Raw genomic sequence first — 19,388 nt, 5'->3', positions numbered from 1 at the left:
TGTCTCCTCCTAACAAGAAATATGAACAGATATTCTGCTACATTTCACCATCTTCTCAGTCCTTTTATCTTACCTGCAGTTCTAAGTCGCAAAAAAATCCTTAGGCTTTCAGGAAGACCTTCACTATCAGAGTTGACATGAATCCCACAGTCCCCACTGCCTTCTCTTTCAGTACCATGCTAGTGTCCCATGGCCACATTTTGTCCAAGCTCCTTATGCTGCTGAAATTTTGGATCTTGTTCTTTGCTGTTTTGTAAGGAGATTTAAGAGTGTAGCTTTTGATTCAGTACTGTGAGACATCCCACCAGATGATCTTAGTCAACAATTTAATAAAAATTTCAAATACTCTCATTTACCATCCTTCTTCTTCTTTGAACCTTCTCCTCTCCACAGAAAATAAAATAATAAATAATAAAGATCTGGGCTTTCTATATTAATACACAGCCAGAAAGAGGAATGCACAAGCACAGTACAATGCTACTGTGTAGTATACTGATGCCCATTTGTGGAGTGAGACATGAATGCGATGATGCAGTGGTGTACAGGAAGGTTAGTGACATGCAAACCAAGCTATTCCTGAGAGCACACAGTACGTAAACAGATCAAGTCAGCCTGGAAGGATGCCAAACACATAGCATGGCACTTGCAGCAGTACCACTGAATCCACCTGAATGAGGGCACATGAACTGAACAGCAAACTTGCTGCATTTTCAGTGAGGTGCAGAAAATAAGCTATCTTGCCAGGTAATGCACTCCAAGGATCTGATTGTGTGACTGTAAATCATTTTGATGCACCACAACTGAGTAGAGGACTAATAATAGCTTCCTCTCTCTGAGCAGACAAAGCTCCTCTGTCACTATAGACAAACATTACACATATTATATATTGTCAAAAAATTATCTCACCATTTTGCATTCACAGTCCAATCTGCAATTGATCTTATTTGTTATATTTTATTTACACTAATGAATTAATAAATTAAATTCATAACTACTTACATTAGTCTGACTCTTCTCCAAAACAACCTCTCTCCTCTCCCTGCTCCCTTGGCTATCACTGAAGTTTAGACCAGATTATAGTATTTTCATTTAACTCTATAACTGGCAATAACTGCATGGTAGTAATCTGTTAATATCGTATTTTTATAACAATAAAGGGAAAATTAAGTATTTTTCTCTTACAATAGCTGATTCTAAACATTTATGTTTATTTTTGAAATAAGTAAAAAGCTGACTGATAAGCAGCAGAATTTTATATTATAAGGTAAAATGTCTTGTGAGATTTACCGTATTAAAGGTACATATCCAATAGTTAGATACAGTTGCTGTCTCAAGAAAGACGTTAAACTTGATAAATCTTTACAAATTACAAGAATGCAAAGATAAAAGTGTCTTACTTTTTGTGATAATTTACCAAGTATCTGGTATGCAACTACAAAAATATTTTCCCAAGTTTTCAAAAGAATTCACCATTGCCCGTGAAGTACATGATTGTTTTCTGACCTTAAATATGACAGCTAAGTGTCAGCCAAAATTCACCATTGCTGTAACAATAATATGGAGGTGCTGCACATCTGATTTTGATGAAAATCTCTAGAAAATACCTTGTCATTAAATTTTGGACCCAAATCCTTTATCTTCACCCTGAATGAGTTAAGTACAGAGATATACTATGTGTTGCATTTTTATTTTGTTAGTTTTTAATAATGGCATCACTGCAGCCAGTACACAACAAAATAAGGATTACCCTATCTCATCTTATAACAGTAATGAACTTAGCAAGAGCAACACATGAATGGAAGCTTTTGTATACCTAAAATGATTACTTCATCTGGGCACACAGAGTTAACAAAAAAATAAATTTAAAGATACAGTATTCAGAAAAGCATATTACCTGCCAACTTTTACTAGCATACCAGTAATCACAGAAGTGAGATAAAGGAAATCTATATGGTAATACTGGTAATCATTAGATGATCATAGCAGAGTCTACACTACTGCAACAATTTCTGGAATACATAAAAGTCCCATAACCCAATAGTGTCTCAAATCAAGACACGAAGAAATCTTAAATTAAGGAAACACCTCTCAGTTGAATTGCAGAAAGTTTCAAAACATCAGGTTTCCAGATATGTCTTTTACTGACATGATTTCCTAAACGTAGTCAACAAATGCAACTATTTTGTAATACTGATTAGTAAAGTTGGTTGTCTGTCATAAGGAAAGAAAAAAAAAAAGTTGGAGAAATCACTGTGGAGTGATGATAAAATAAACGCAAGAGATTTAACATTAGCTAAAAAACGACTGCCAAAGGATGACTACCAAACAGTGAAAAGAATACAGAAAAGAATAAAAAGGAGACCAAGACAGCATGGAAAACATTGCTTTAGCTGCTTCCAGGGGCATCTGTTCTGAACTGAAAGCTGCATGCTGACTAGGAAAAGAAATATATCAACATTTTTTATTAATAATATGGATTTTAAATGCTGTTAACCACTATAGTTCTTGCATACATTGCTAATCAAATTCATTTTTGAGTAAGTACTTCAGCTTTTCTTTCTAAAAAAGCTACATATTCATACAAAGTTGTGACAGAACCAAACCTTACAGTGGTATGGTACAAGCTGAAGGTTTCTGCACTAGATATTAAAGTTCACGATCAAATGTTGTTTTTAGTCTTTTCAGTAAGTTTTTGAAAGTCTTTCTTCAGGAAAATTTTTATTGGAGAATTTTGAAAGTATTTAGGTTATGACTTAAAATGACTTCATTGAAAATTAATTTTTTCATTATTTCTTTCTTATTAGACTGTTGCCTGAGTAGCCAAAGATGTTTCAGCACTAACATGGAGATTACAGGCTCCACCAGAATTTCAACTACCCCCAAGGACCTCTAAGGTCATCTTCTTTTTACCGACCAGAAAACTGAGCTACACACTTGTTAATTTTATTTTTTAAAGTACATAATTATGTTTTAAATTTTCAAAATTAGATAGGAATAAATGTAGGAGATTTTAAGTTTTTGTTAAGATGGAAAATATGGAACATAGTCCCTTTACTAAGAGGTAAGAGGGAACATATGACCTTCCCTGCAATACTCCCTCTCTCTCTTAGCAAGCTTCTTTATTTGTTTCTCTTCATGATCCCAAGAGCATGTACTATCAGTAACTGAAAAAAAAAATTTTCAAACTGTCATGGAAACAATGCGCACCAATAAAATATGTTGACTTAGGTAAATTTGTTAAATTTTATTTGGTTCAAGCTGACTTGGAAAAAAAGTCATTTCCCCCCCAACAAATCCTAAACCCCTTTTCCAAAATTAGTATTTATGGAGATCGATAAAACCTGAATGGACAACACGTAACCTCAAAAATGTTTGTGGAATATTCAGAAAATTTCTGGCTGCAGAAACAAACTTTAACATGCTCTTGTGGAAAAATGTATCCAAGAATCAGCAATTCTCCCCACAGTTTTGATTACTGCTAGGTGATCTCAGATGAGATGAATTTCAAGTAGGCTACTGAAGAAAGTGAATGTTTGTATAAAAGAGATCATCTGAATGCTCATATATTTTAATATAGCTGTTCTTACTCTTAAGCACAGAATGCCCCCAGATTTGAAGCCAGGAATGAAGAGCACCAATGGCACTCTTGAGTAGACTTCAGGTAGGATCTTTCACCTTTCCATAAGTCCAGTTTTCATCAATAGATAATTATGGCTTGGAATAGTTAATTATGGTTTGCTGGATTGATTTTAAGTTAATCAGTCCTGATGCCTACTGTTTTCATATGCAGGTTGTATCTTCAATTTGGAATCAGAAATTAGACAAGACTGATGGAATTCAAATCTTTGTTATATGGTACTTTTATACCAAATTATCCTGAAGCAGCTCTTTGCAATGAGCACCTGTAAAATGCATGTGGCAGTCTGGGTCCCTTTGTTAAAGTTTAGCTGAAATATGGGTAATCAAAGAAGTGATTCTCATAATACTTCTCAGCAACTTGATTTGGATTTTCTCTGTAGTTATGGTTTTCATGTTTTGATCCATGCAACACTGCTGGTGTACTGACTATGCCTGAGAGGTGGTGAAAAGTAACTGAAAAACCCCAAGCCTACTGTCAGGTAAGTTTTCTTCACAGAAAATGTTTTACATGGTAACTAGATCTGTAGAGGTGGAGGCTAAATGGATAGGGGATTGGGAAGATAACAGCCATCTATCATAATCAAGTCAGGATCAAAGTCTATGACTTTCTTACCACATGCGATTCAGAGGCTGAGTAACAAATTGTGTTAACATAACTGTAGTTGTGGCCTGTGGCTTTTAAATAGAACCACATATGGTTAGTATTTCAGCTATTCCCAAATGACAAAGGCAAGGCTCCAAAATAGTCCATTAAAATAAATATTTTCCTTTAATTTTTTTTTCCACAAAAACAATTATACCTTTTAACTTCATAAATATAACAGGCTAAATTCCAATGAAATCAATTGTCTAAATCTTGAATTTGGCCTGAAAACAATAAATTAAAGGCCATTTTAGTCCACTGGCTTTGTCTGCATTAACATTTTCTTCTCTTCTCATGAAGAAAAAATGTCCAGAACGACTTGTTTTGCCTCTGTTCTAATACAAAAAAAATTATTCAGTAAAGACTTTACTTGGTTTAAGGGTGTGAACCCCAACTTCTGCTGGCACATAGGTAAGACACTGATCAAGAAACATGTTGTGGGTAGCATCATATTTTGTGCCATCTGTGAATCTAGATTGTACTAATGCTAATGTTCTTGCGCAAGTGGAAAATATCAGAGCATGCATGATATTTACAGAAGCAAATTTTGTGAGACTTGAAAGTATAGTAAAATATATAAAATATTAGCAATTACATTAAAGTATTAAAAGTGAAGAAAAATGAAAACTTGTTGAGAATTAAAATCATCAGTACTGTTGAACGTATGCATAATACATAAAACTCAGATGCCTATGGTTCAGAGGTAGACAGAATATTATAATGCAGATAAGGAAAAAGATGACGTTTCTAAAGAAGTGCTGAAAATCATGGCATCCTCATAATCCAGGTTGATTTTAAGTGTATTATTATTACTACAGTTAGAGTAAGAGATGATCTAGTAAGATATTTTATTCCATACACCTGCAAGGGATAGAGAATATTATATGCCAATTGCATGCAACTTATTTAGGTATATCAAAGGATATGTATTCTCTAAAGTGATGTTTAATCAATTAAATTGAAAGCAAAGGTTTTACAAGGTGTTCAACTGACCAGAGGAATTAATTTCATCAAAATAAGTTGCTTTTGTCCTCAAAAGTCAAATAATTTAGATAGAAAATTAATTCTATTTGTAAACTCCCAAACATTGTGAAATTCTAGACTGTTAAACATGCAATTCAAATTTTAATTCCCAGCTCCCAAGTGGAGTTTTGGAGTTTAGAGTGGAAGAACTGGGAGGACAAGCAGGGAAAGGGGTTGGTGGGGGTTTGTTTGTTTGTTTGTTTTATCTATAGACATTAGGTGATGTTATTTTTAATACTTTGTTGGATCACTAGATACCAAAGCCTGCCCCCCTGACTGTGTACAGGGGGGGAATTACTGAAAGTAATCTTCACGTAGCATGCTTACATGGCATTTTCCCATGCATCTTAAAAAACAATTCATATAAGTCATAAATCTGAGCTATAATATCAAAAATGAATGTCAACAGCTGCAAGAATTTTTTACAACATAAGTAGGTTGTCAAACGTTCTTTTCCTTACACCTTTATTTTCTGTTTTTGTTCTATAAATTCATACACTCTTTGTTTATGTAACAGTCAAGGTACGTCTATTACTGTAAAGAAATCGATTCTTACACTTTTTTTCCCTAAAAATAATTTTAAAATGCCACATATGTTCACTATTTTTTGTTTGTCATAGTAATGCGTTTGTCAAAGTTTACACAAAACATTGACAAAACCCAGAATTGGCCTGTGTTTTATGGTATTTATCTCAACATCACACTTCAGTTTTTGAATACAAGCTGCCAAGATTTCAATTCTTTAAACCAAAGGTTATACAAACATTATAGCAACCAAATGATTAGAAGACTTTGAATATATTTCAATGTTCTTTCTGTTTTAGAAATGACTGTATGTGAAAAATAAATAAAGGTGATGATCTTACAGTCACCCATTGGCATCTTTTACGCAAATTCCTGCAAAACAAAACTTTTAAAAACAGACAACTTCATAAAAGTCCTTCTAGAAACAACAAACCAGTCTTCTATATGTCATGTTTCTTCCAGTAAGTTAAGTACCATCAATGATCAAGGGCGCACACACCTTGCTCACAGAGCAGAGGAGCAAGCATTCCACTTCAGCTGCTCTACTACACCTCAGTTTCACAGTTATTTGAAGGGTGAAGCACAAGGGGGGAAGACCAGAGTGAGACTATGTTAGACAGGCAAACTCTTCCCCTTTATTTTAGTAATGAAAGACTGCACTAAAGCTAAATACACATGTGCATATGGGTGGCCACAGAGGTATGTTCACGGAATGGGTACGGTACATCAATACTGTATAATATTTTGTTACTTATTGTATACATAAAATGACACTCAATACAGATTAAGTGCATGTACACATACCTAACAGTGTTATACACAAATCTATATGGAATTATGTACCTGTACTGAAATACACATTACATACATACATAAAATTTAAAATAAAAACAAAATTCCATGTGTTCCTTCCATATTTTTATTAGATATAAAACTTGTAAAAACAGAAGTCACTGATTTCACATAACTTATTCTATTAGGAAAATGCCTATTCTTTGCAACATCAAAGACTTTTATTTTCTTTTAAACCTTTTTTTTTTTTACTACCTTTCATCAGTCCACCTCTCTCACAGTCAGGCTAGAGAGCAACTACACAGCAGTATAACAGAATTCCTAAACCAGACTTGTTTTATTTACAGCAGTGAGTAGCGTACAAGCGCATGTCTGCTTTTCATCAAGACGACCAAAAATATTTAGAACACAGAGCTATTAGGAACACTTGGCAACCACAAGCCCACAATTAACAGTAATGAACACTTAAGAGCAGTCAGAGCCTACCACATCAACGCTCCAAGAAGCTACATGGTTTCAATAAGATACCTACGTGTGAGCAAACACATGCAAGCATGCCCTGCATTAACAGCAAATACAGGAGGATTGAACAAAGGCCAATGACAGGAGACGTCCATTAAGAGTAAAGACTGCTCTAGCTGATGAATGTCCCAGGACCCAGCTGGGATGGGTGGGTTTGTGCCACTCTCCTTATCCCTGCCAGGGGGCTACTTGGTGTGATACCCTTGTTCAGTGTCTCATGCTCTAGTGCTTATGTTTGTGTCCAAAAGGCTATCACATTTTTATTTCTCTATCTGTAAGCCAGATACGACCTGACTGAAATCAATGTAACCCAGACACAGACCAGCTGTCTGCAGTTTGGATACTATATCCTATTTTTTTTTTTCTAAAATGCCTACATTGTTATGTAAATGCCATGTAAAATCTGCTAAAAACTCTTCAAGATCATCACAGCTCTTAACATACCCATTTTTGTTGCTGCTGTTTTGCTTCAAGGGCCTTGATTTTGACTGTGCAGTACCGCCGTGAGGGTATGACTGAGACTGTGGGCAGCAGGAGGCTGCAGGGCACCCTGGGCTGGTCACAGCCGGTTCCAGCCGGTCACAGTCCCGGTTGGAAACCCCACTGCGAGCCCCAAAGCTGCAACCTGCCAAAGGAGCTGGTGACGCTGCTGCTCACATGTATTTCTGCTTCTTCTTGTATTAAAACCAATACCCCACCATCATTTGATATTTGTAATAAAATATTAAGCAGAGACCCTTAAAACAAGGCTCAATCCTGCTCTGATAACTGCATAGAAACATAATGAAGGCATAAACAATATCCCCACACCCTGCAGTCTAGGAACAGGTTATATCTATGGCAAGTTATATCAACAGAAAAGAGGACACTATCACATTTTTATTCTGGTATTTTTGATCCCTTTTCATGTTAGCAGCAAGAGACCTGGGGCAGACCGGGGGAATCCCTGCAACCAGAGCCCTCGAGATGTATGTTCAAGATGCACATTCATTCACACTCTGAACAGGTTGCTCTCATCATAGCGGGACTTGGGGATTTTTTAACTTCTACATTACTACTGAGTTTATATTCATGTGTATATATATTTCTATATATAGCAGACATAGATATCTGTATCACCCTTGTGCCTCGTGTATGCACATGCATACGTGTATACATAGAGGGGAGGAAGGTGTGTGAACACAACATGTTTTGGTGAGAAGCTGAGAGGGAGGGAGGTTGAAGGCAGATGTAGGTACAGACAGCACATCATGGGACTCTCATTACTGCTAATCCTTCTCTTTTCCTTTCTTTAAGTAGCAGTCTCACGCAATAGTTACGGAGGGCAGGTCCAAGCAGAAGTCACAAACGTTTTCAGATTATCAGAAGTAGGGTCTTGGAAGTCCGCAGGGAAACAGCAATTTAGGAAGTGCGCAGCCACACACGAGCTCATTCCTGAACACCTCTGCTGGCACAGCGCCAGCATGGAAAGCAGCCATGGTTTTCTGCTGCCTGGTCATCAAAGAAATTCCTCACTAAAACCACAGAGGCAGTTTAACACAGCTTGAGACAACCACCTTGGTGCCTGGACACACACACACAGAACCAGCCAGACACTTCTCTGTGGAGACCACTGCACAAAGAAATCTCCCTAAATGATGCAAAAAGGAATTACTTGGACACTGTCACCTCCACAGGGAGAGTCCTGGCCCAGTGAAGAACGGCTACTGCTACGTCAAGGTGTGTATATATCAAGGGAGATGATGAGGAGGTAACTGCGGGCTGGTCTTCTAGCAGCAGTGATAAAGCTAAAAAGTCTGCAATGTTGAGTGACAGCAGCATGCAGATACCTACTTCATGAATACATACATACATGGGCAATCCCGCAAAGAAAGAAACTGTATTTTCTGGATTTCATAAAAAGATGCCTGTGAATGGATTTTTCCTGGACTGTGTGGGCATCCAATGAGATGGGATGAGTATAACAGTATGTTCGTCAGAGCAAAGAAAGGAAAAATAAAAACAGATCAGCAATACAATCTTTTACAGCGTACTTCCATTTTTTTCCTTGAGAAATTATGTGAGCACCATCAGGTCAGCCATGTGCAATGATATTCTAGTATCTTGCAATTTCTTGGGAAAGAGACATCATCAGAAAGATTCAGAAATAGCAGCTTCTTTTATTAAGTCCAGAACATTAAAGGTGGACCCCTGAAAAGTCAGCAGGATGGAAAACCTGTTATTTCTACCTTTTGGGTAATAAATCATGGACCAGAGAAACTATATGGTGTGCCCATTGTGGCAAAAAAAATCTGCAGTATAATATGAAATCAAATCTGGAAGTTTCAAGTCCAAGCCTTAAACACTGAAATCTCCTTTCTTTCACTTAAGTAATACCATGACTCAGTCTAACAGGATGAAAAAGATCAAATTGTTAATAACTGATGAATTAATAGAACTAAGTGTGACCCTGTTAAACTCCCATGATTTCTCTTCATGATGTATTTTCTATGTTTTAAGATACCTTAAAATATTTTCAAATACTGCTGTTGTTTAAACGTTATTTCTGAGAGTCTCTACCTCCAGGAATGCAAAACAAACTGAGTACCAAAAGGCAGGCCGTGAAATAAAAGTCTGAAAGGAGAGAAACCTACTATAACCCTCCAAAATAAAGACATTTAGCAACATAGTTTTCAACATAAAATATGAGAAATGCTAGTTCATTTAACCTTTATATTGCCAAGAATTTGAATCACATGACACACACGGCTGATTTTCTCTGAGGAGTAATAAAATCTTTCTTGTTATTGGACAGTATTTGCAAACCTCTGAATTCTGAGGACTGACAATTTTAAAACTTTATCTGGTGGCAGAATATAATACAAAAGTTATTTGCATAAGAAAAATAAATTTCATATTATTTATAGAATGCCATTGTTTTTAATTTTGCATATTAAAGTTTCTTTCACAACAGACTGTATAGTAAGTGCTAGAAAGAGGCCCTTATTACACCAAAGTGATACAGAAGAGTCACAAGCGAAATTCTAGAGGCAAAATTAATCAATACTATCTTTCATCTGCTTTTGGCCATTGTTGGAGAACAGATGCTGGCCCAGATGTACCTTTGTTGTAACCTAATACAGGTTAAATTTTTAATTTTGCCCTGGGTGCTACTAAGACTTCCTACAGTTGTTTTTCATACTGTATACCGTAAGTATACTTCTAGAATACTCAGTATACTCTATTTGAAAGATAAACATCTGCTTATTGCCACTATGGAAAGCCCTACTGATCTATTAGAAATTATCTAAAGCACTAAAACGATGAAGAATTTGTCTACTATTAAAGATATTCTCTCAGTTATATGGGTACAACACGTGTATTCACATGGACATGACACTGGAGCAAACGAGGTCCTAAAACAGCATTGATGACTTTGTAGGCTGTCAGATTAAATCACATCATTAGAAGACCCCAGCCCGTTCCTACACCTAAAGACCAGAATTTTGAAAGTATTTATGTATTTAACAGTTTTACGCACCGTATTCCCACTCTAACCACATTTAGATTAAGTACTCCAGATGTCTGGGGCACATATGTTTTCCAATTTGGCCCACATTTCCCAAAGAAAAGCATTCATATGCAGTTAGGCAATATTACTGACCAACATCTTACAGAGGCAATGTTATATTGCAACACTGCAGTTTTGGAGTTTTTCTTTTTAAACGAAAAGTTTTATCTGTTCCAAAGGAACGAGCCAAAGGAAGCTCGTTCATAGTCCTGCACTATCTGAAGAGAATCTTTCCCCAGAAAAATTTTTTTTAGGAAGCTTTATTGTTACTGTTAAGTATTTTATGCAAATTGTTTAGAATGCCTTTTTAATATAAAAATTGTTTCTGATTATCAAGTACCCTCCACCTAAACAGTGGAAGAAGTCACCATCTTCAGGCCTCTTTTTGCCTTTACTGCCATTTTATCAAATTAAGTGCTACTGTGTTTCAAAATACAGAGTTCACTTGCTGCTGCCAGAGGAAAGTCAGAGAGACAACTGAAAATCTGGACAAGTCATGTTGTTTGTAATAAATTAACGGAGAAGTATGCAAATTGAACCTTGAGATGGTTTTTGCCATTATTTCTTAATGAGTATTAAAAATACAATGTGTTGCTGGAAACATAATTACATAGAAGAAGCGTTTCTCAGGTAAAAAATAGACTTTTTAGTTGCAAAAAAGTTAAGCAGTCTTTTCTGAAATGTCAGAGAAAAGCATTCCTTTTAGAATAGGAATTTATGTGTAATTGCAAATTATTCTGAGGTAACAACAGCAGCAGAGAGCAAACACGACGGGAATAGTTTCTAGAGAAATAATTTCACATTTTTCTTGTTACAGTGCTATCTGTATGAATAAATTGTGAATCAATATATTAAGCTTTCACAACACTGTAGATGGTTTTTAACAGTAATTTAGTTGTATAACATATGGAACAGAACATAATGCTTCTGCTTCGCTATCACAGATATTAATCACTACTGTAATACAGTCTAATTTAAATGCTTGTCAGAGTATATGATCTGTCAGGGGAAAAATTCTTACTTAGGGCATGACAATAAAGTTTTTAGCAAGTGACCAATGACAACTCCTAGCAGAGATAAAAGCAAATAACTGGGGATTTAATTGCCCTCATTAGAAGACATCTGCTTTAACTAATGAGCAATACAATCTCCATGTAGTTTTGATCTTCCTGCTACTAAGAATGATCAGAAATACTTCTTTCATTTTCATTTCAGCAGCAGTAGATTGTCAATACTTCCCAGACACAAATAGACACAGTAAAGCATGTTTTTAACACTTCAGTATTGACTTACTGCATCATGCCTTACCTTAACTATATTTATAAAGCCACCTAAAGTCTACCACAAGGCTTGACATGCAGCTACCTACCTGCTAAATAAGGCAGATTAATATGAAACTCTATTGTACTATTCCATAGATCATAGGCCTATTAAAAATTTGCAGTGAGGTCCTGCCCATTATCTTCAGACTGTAAATAGTCTAAAGAAGAATAGTTCAAAACAATGCCACTCTTGGACTGAGAGACTCAAGCTGACAAACACCAGAGATACGGCAAGCCAAAGTTTTGCCATCTCTAGAGAAATCGGTAAAATACACTCTTCCTTCCTCTCAGTTGCAAAATGGCTAGAGATCAGATAGTTGGGGAAATACTTCCTAAGTAATTTTTCACTAAAATAAAACAGCTATTAACTTGAAGCAGTGGTATGAATATTTTATTCCTCTTCCTTAATCTATTCTCAAGCACTGTGGTAGCAGACACGTTACACCAGATATAATGAGACTAGCAACAATATACATGGTGGGATTATTACTAGCATTTTGTTAACGTGCTGCTCTTCATCTACAAAACGAGTATACAGAAGCTCTGAAAAAGCATCTGACCTTTATTTTTATGGACTCCAGTGAAACAAGAGAATACATTCTATTAAAAGAAAAAACCTGACACTAAACAACCAGGAAAATCTTGAATAGTAACGGAGGGATCTACAATAAACTTGCAGAATGCAATCTTCCTGGTTTTGTAATATGTGGCACTGTTCCCAGTAAGACAAAGAATTCAGTACATGCCAGTAATACAGTTTCTTGTTCAAAAGACACTTTTCAGAAATGGCCAACCTGTATCTCTTGAAATACACATGGTTTGCAATAATTCACATTATCAGCAGCAGAGGTTTGGTGGCTGGGGAGCATCGGATTTCCTATCTGCATGAGCAAGTGAGCCAGCAGAGACTGGTATTTCCCAGGGAAAACCATCAGGCTGGGGCTTGCTGCACGCACATCCCAGCTCAACCCACCGCGTACAGTAGAGAGCCAGGGCTCTGACCCACCTAGCAACTGTGCCTGCGGCCTTCCCTTCCTGTCAGTTTTTGTATCAGCTGCTATATGCCTCCTGGCCACAGCAATATTTTAGTTTGTATCTTACAGAAGCCAATGGGAACATGCAATAATGTTAACAGAAAAATCTGTGACAAGATGTTTGGTTGTACAACTGAGACAGTTTCCACAATTCCAATAGTTCGCCGAGGTCGTAAAGCAATACTGCAATCTAACTCTCCCTCAAAAATTCCATCATAATTAATGTGGTATTTCCCTAAAGCTTGACTACATCTCCAGTTAAGACCACATTTCTTAAATAAGATTTTTGTATCTTTTTAACAGACACTGTTTAAATTACTTGGTCTTATGACCTGCAGCTAACAGAATTCATGTCTACAGCAAAATGCTGACTTGCTGAGTCCCACTGCAGCAAGGGCAAACTTACGTACGTTCTTGATAATGTATATTTTTCTTGAACCGATACAAGGAAGCTCCAAAACGTCACAATTTACACATTGTTCCAAATAATACAGTTGAACAAAGTGCACAGACAAATTATAAATCATGTTTTTATCTTAATAAATAATTTCATACGTCATAAAAGTAGAATAGTAGTAACCAGCTGCCCAGTGTCAGGAGTTCAGATGTTTTCATATTGGCCAATCTTATTCCTGAGAAATGGAAATTTCCCTTTTATATTTTCCAAGATATGAAAATACTGTTGGGGGGAAAAAAAGCATAAAAACTGTGCCTCCTTACTCGATCTGTTTCCTCTCTCTGATTTGAGTTATAGTTGCTAGTTTTATTGAGGAAAAAAACATTCTATTTTAACTTCAATAAGACTTCAGACATTCATTTCTATAACATTATGGTCCTTCTTGGGTCTTCAAATCACTGGGAAGAAAAATAACATTTTTCTCCTAGAGAAAAATTGGATTTTATTGCTTTATTAAAAGGTGATGTCAGTATTTCTTTCCTCAGCAAAGTAAATTTCCTCAACTCCCCATTTTCTTCTGCCATCTGTTTTGTACTAAGATACAGCAAATAAAGGGGATTTGTATTTCATTCCTATCGTCTAAAAACATCTCGATTTTTTTATCCCAGGAACAATCAGAAAAGCAGAAGCAAAATCTGTGGCACATCTAGACAATCCTGTTTTCTGGTTTGAAAGAAAATTTCTAATTCTGGAATACACAGCAGGTGCAGTATTCCATTGGTCATGATTCTGGGCAGAGAAACACAGTTTCACAGACAACTTCAATTTTTCTTCCAACTCTGAGCGTAAACTTAGAGCTTGGAAACGGCCAATGTCTGTGCCAAAAAAGCACACTCTGGTACATGCTGTGCAATTTTAGCCAGTCGACTTCGTTTTCATCTGCTAACTGCAGGTAATTTTACTCCAAAGACCACTGCTCAGGCAAAGTTGAATTTTGTTCCAAACAGTAGAAAAATATCTACTGTGAACAAACAAGAAATACAACAGACAACAAAACTTATATGTAATGGTGACCTGAGGTAGCATTTGCTCAGTCAATGTTAATTTATTTCTATACTTAAGCGAAAGCTGTATTTAGCACTCACCTTCTTAAAAATATGGGTCAACAAACTGCTGCAAAATAATTTCAGTGGTTTTTAGGTTAGAGGAGCGTGAGGTTAAAATACCAATGTCTCAATCAAATCCCTAATTTGTTACAATAACTTAGACAGGGGCAACAAGAGGCAAATTATAACCAAATGTGATCACATTACAAATTAAAAAAAAATACTACTACATTCTCAGATACCAGACTGAAAACACTGATGTCTATAAAATATTTCTGACAATGAACTGCAAACAAGTAAAGCTAAAACACAACAATTATTCAGATGAAAGTCAAAAGAAGTCATCCATGTATTTTACCCTCATAGGTAGCTGCCACCGTATGTTGATGTTTATTCAGCACAAAATTATTCAATTTATCAGTAGAATAACTTAGTAGATGGACTGTAAACACCTTCAGTGAGTCTCTGACAAAATAAGATGTCACCGTGACAAGTAGAACTACCACCACGAACCATGGAAGCAGAAAGTACGCTTTCTTCTTGAAGTATGTTCACACTTGTGATGACAAAGAGGACAAACTTATGGTTTTTTTAACTGAGCAGTGGGTGATACACCTTTTAGGAGCTCAGAGTTGAAAATGACCTGGAAAAGCTAACACCCATTCATTAAAAAAGTACTTGAAGCCATTAAAACAAATCACTTCAATAGCTACCAAAACTAAATTATATCTAAATAATGGGAACGATTTTCTTTCTGTTTTTCATATCAGGCAGATCTGTATAGACCTGAGTGTTTTGTCCTTTATCCTTTCAACAACAAAATATCTTAAATCCACTGCCAAGTAGTATCTGCTACATCATTGTAGTACATGGTCCTATAATTTAATTATATTGCTTCTCCACATCACTCTAAACAATTTTTTGCTTATCATAATAACAAAACAAAGACAACCAAAGAACAAAACCTTCACATCCTGTACCTGCAAAGCACAGTTCATCATTCGCACAATGTAGTCAAACTGCTGATGGTCCAGTATTGCTCGATTTTGTTTAACATGCAGGCCTAATTCCTGTGTCAGGCAGTGCCGAGCTGCCTTTCCTTTTAGGGCTCTCAGAGCTGCAGGCAGGGTCTGGAGAGAAGAAAATCTAACTTTATGAAAATGAAATTAAATGGCACTATTCATACTGAATATCATTCATTCTTTATTAAGAAACTGCAAGTGACAGTATAGTAAAGAATAACTTTGGAAATGACTCATTAACTTGAATATCAAACTTTCACATAATGGTTGATTTAGCTTGAGTCATTAATATTAAATTTTTCCCACGTTTTTTTCAAATGCATTAAACAGCATTTCTCACCTACATCTGTAAATAGAAATGATTGAATACAGGCAGGCATTGAATGGATGTGAAATCAGAAATGGATTATTGTGCATGAAAGCAAGTGCTCTATTCTGTACTAGTCAGGCCAGGTCTCAAGTTAGCATATCAAGGCCAACCAGCATGTTTTTTGATAAGCAGTGAATGACAAATGGCTTTAGAAGTGGCATACCTCTCATAGCAATGAGGCCACAAGACTGTTACGCAGTTTACCCTAAAACAGTGCCAACAGAATATTTATGCCAATGTTTTAAAGATGCAGCAAGTGCTACATTAGTGATTATCAACTGTGGCCCTTTCGACTAGACTTAATGGGTGGTAACAGATAAATAAGAAAAGGCAGCCTATTGTCTAAGGACAAATTTACCATGCAGGGGGACAAAAAACTACTGAAATTTTCCAAGTGCCTGTAAGTTGAAAGAGGTTAAAAACTACTGTGTTACACATGCATCAAAACTCTTTAAAAAGAGCTACATGTTATTAGGACTTTTCCCATACGCATTTCCATAACATAACTTGTAAATCAAGAAATGCTCATTTTCTATCTTGTGCTGCACAGCCTCAGAGTGATACAGGTGATACTCTTCTGAGAAAAAAAAAATTTCCTAATTTCATCTGTAGAATTAGATTTGAGTGTAAGTTTGAGTAATTGTTCTAGAATCAATAACTGAAAACTCTATGGACAGAATCTAAAAAACCTGGCAACTTCTTCATGTGAAAAAATAAGAATGTCAAGGATGACAACTCACTAGTACATTTTAGTGAAGACAGACATGCCAAATATTTACATTCACCTCTGAGTTCTAGCAAATTACTGATTTTTAAAACCAGTAAAATTTACTGTACTGAAAATTTCAAAAGAGCATTGGTTGACAAACACTGAAACATCTATGTATGCCTTTTGTTTACATTCCTCCTAATCAATACTGCTAGACCAATACACACTCCTTTTTAAAAAAAAAAAATCATGTAGATAATACTATTTATAATGGCAATATAAATTAGCAAAAAGGGCATTAACACACTCATGTAGTATTACAAACAGGTTTTCAAATCCATTAGCTTCATATTACATACAGGACTGCATGTAGATGATTAGTTTTATTGCTTCATTCATTTAAATGGTTAAAATAATCATTAGTATTTGAAACAAGACTTCAAAACGTACTTTGTGACAAGGTCGGTCTCTATTTGCTCATTAACAGAACAGAAGCTTATTTGGGAAAGTTAAAATTTTATTTTATTACCTTTTCAGTCTCCAAAAATTTGTTTTCAAAAATGAATGAGATGCAGTTTCTAACAACTTCCAGCCTTTGTGCACTGTTGAAAACTGTGCTTCCTTTTTCCATTATGGAAACTAACAAAGAAAAAGAAGAATATACTTCTGTGAAATGTCTTCTGCAAGAGCCACAAAGAATACCAGAAAGTTCTTTAAAAAAAAAAAAAAAAAAAAAAAATTACTGTGCCCTCCACTTTGTTTTATTAAGCAAATACCATTAATAGGCATATACAGATGGGAACGTAAGATCCTACATCTTTGGTTCTCCTACACCATCTGAAGAAGAGAGTGCTCTGAATTTTAACTAGAGTAGTTGCTTCTCTTTACTACTTGTTCTGTTTGTCTCATACAGGCACAAAGAGATTCCAACCTCTAACATACTAATGAAATATATAAATACAAATTAATAAAAAAAAAAGTGTGTGTGTGTGTTCTACAGTGAACTACATAGCCTTGCATATTTTATAGCAGTAGATAACTATTTTTTCCTAAAGAATTAATTGGCCATGCCAAGAATTCTGTGACATGGAATAAAACCTGACAAACCTGTTCTCTTATCTAGATTCCAGTTTGCTGAGATCTAAAGATTATTTTCTTAATGCGGTATTGCACTCTGAATTTTCAAGAAAATTCAGAATGGAAGAACTAACTTCTGTTAGTTCTCTTTAAACTTCTGTTTTTATCTTTAGTATCAAGTAAATAGAATAGAAATGGAGAATATGTCCTTCTTGTAGATAATAATGAGCTCCTAATATCCAAGGATGTTGACATACAGGACAGCAGGGAGTATGAGTGTGAAAGCTGTTCCTTGGAAAAAAAAAAAACCAAACCAACTTTGACATAAAAATTAACTTATTAAGAAAGAAAACTTTCTCTTGCATCTAGTCTTTTAAAGAAAGACAACAGAACACAAGCACATATCCTTTAAATTTTCTGTAACGGATTCAATTATATAGTCAACAGCGAAGGCAGGTGAATACAGTTTATCCTCTTCTTACATAAACCCAAAGAGAAACAGGGCTGGAAGGGGCCTCAAGAGGCCATCTAGTTCATCCTGCTGTCCCTAGACAGGATCAACCATATTTATGTTATTTCTCATGTTTGTCTAATACATTCCCAAAGTTCTGTGATAACAGAGACTCCATGGCTTCACAAGAAATCCATTCAACTGCCTCACAATCCTCATTTTACCAAGTTTTTCCTGACAAATAACTCTAGTTTTGTGCTGCAATTAAACCTATTATTTCTTATCACTACAGATCATTCCCTTTCTTTTTTTAACAGTCTCTTATGTAATTGAAGACTGCTATTATATGTTCCCTCAGTCTTCTATTTTTCAGTCTAAACAACTCTCCATCTTTCCTTGTAGGTCACATTCTCCAGACCGCTGGTCATTCTTGTTGCTTTCTTCTGGACTCCCTCCAACAGAACCAAAAATGGAGACAGTCTTCCAGTGTCCAAAAATGGATACAAACAGTCCAGCTGAGGTCCTACTGAGTACAACAAAAGGATTTCTCCATGGGGTTCACTGACTGTACTCCTGTTTACACATCCTACTAAGATGTTTGTCTTTTTTGCAATAGCTTGATACAGTTGGGTCATGTTTGCCCTATGATCATTATAATCCCCAAATTAATTTCTGAAGAACTGTTGCCTAGTCAGCTGATAATGCCTACGCAAGTACAATACCTTATTTGAAGAAAAACAGTAGAAAAGGACAAAATTCAACAGAGACTAGATTTCTAATTTTTCAAGATTGATTTGAATTCTAATGCCATCCTTCAAAAGTTTTGCAAGCTCTGCCAGCTTCATGTGTCCTGCAAGTTCACTAAAAATCCTTGTTTATGCCAAAATCACATTGATGAATATGACTATGACTAACAGAATTTTTCTGGCATTAAAATTAAATTGACAGGCCTACAATGTCTACATCTGTTCTTTATATTTAAATATAGGTATATTTATTTTGAGACAGATGCTATGTTTGTTCTTTGCCTTTTTCCAGTAATTCACATGTCTTCCACTAGCATCAAGGAGGAACCCTAACAGTTCAAAGCTTGGTTCAGCCAGTCCTACAAGTAACCTACGGTGATATTCATCAGACCTAGATGAGTAGACAGTATCTAATTTAATAGTTCAGTCTAACTCAGATCAAATCCTTTTTTGTTGTTAG

At 35.7% G+C, this 19,388-nt stretch overlaps 1 protein-coding gene across 2 annotated transcripts in view; it reads right to left on the bottom strand.

Annotated features, from left to right (window-relative positions):
- SBF2 (SET binding factor 2) overlaps positions 1–19,388 on the bottom strand; it is a 279,067-nt gene that overhangs the window by 90,375 nt on the left and 169,304 nt on the right. For both annotated transcript variants that reach the window (XM_050896977.1, XM_050896976.1), the window contains exons 15-16: positions 17,184–17,293; positions 15,534–15,683 (exon numbers count right to left, since the gene is read on the bottom strand). In XM_050896977.1, coding sequence (XP_050752934.1) covers positions 15,534–15,683; positions 17,184–17,293 — 260 coding nt within the window. The remainder of the gene's footprint in view (positions 1–15,533; positions 15,684–17,183; positions 17,294–19,388) is intronic.

The sequence above is a fragment of the Gymnogyps californianus genome, chromosome 5 (assembly GCF_018139145.2).
Source record: "Gymnogyps californianus isolate 813 chromosome 5, ASM1813914v2, whole genome shotgun sequence".
In the NCBI taxonomy this organism is placed as follows: domain Eukaryota; kingdom Metazoa; phylum Chordata; class Aves; order Accipitriformes; family Cathartidae; genus Gymnogyps; species Gymnogyps californianus.
Note: the sequence above shows the minus strand (reverse complement) of the source record. Positions and strands in the feature narration are given on the sequence as shown.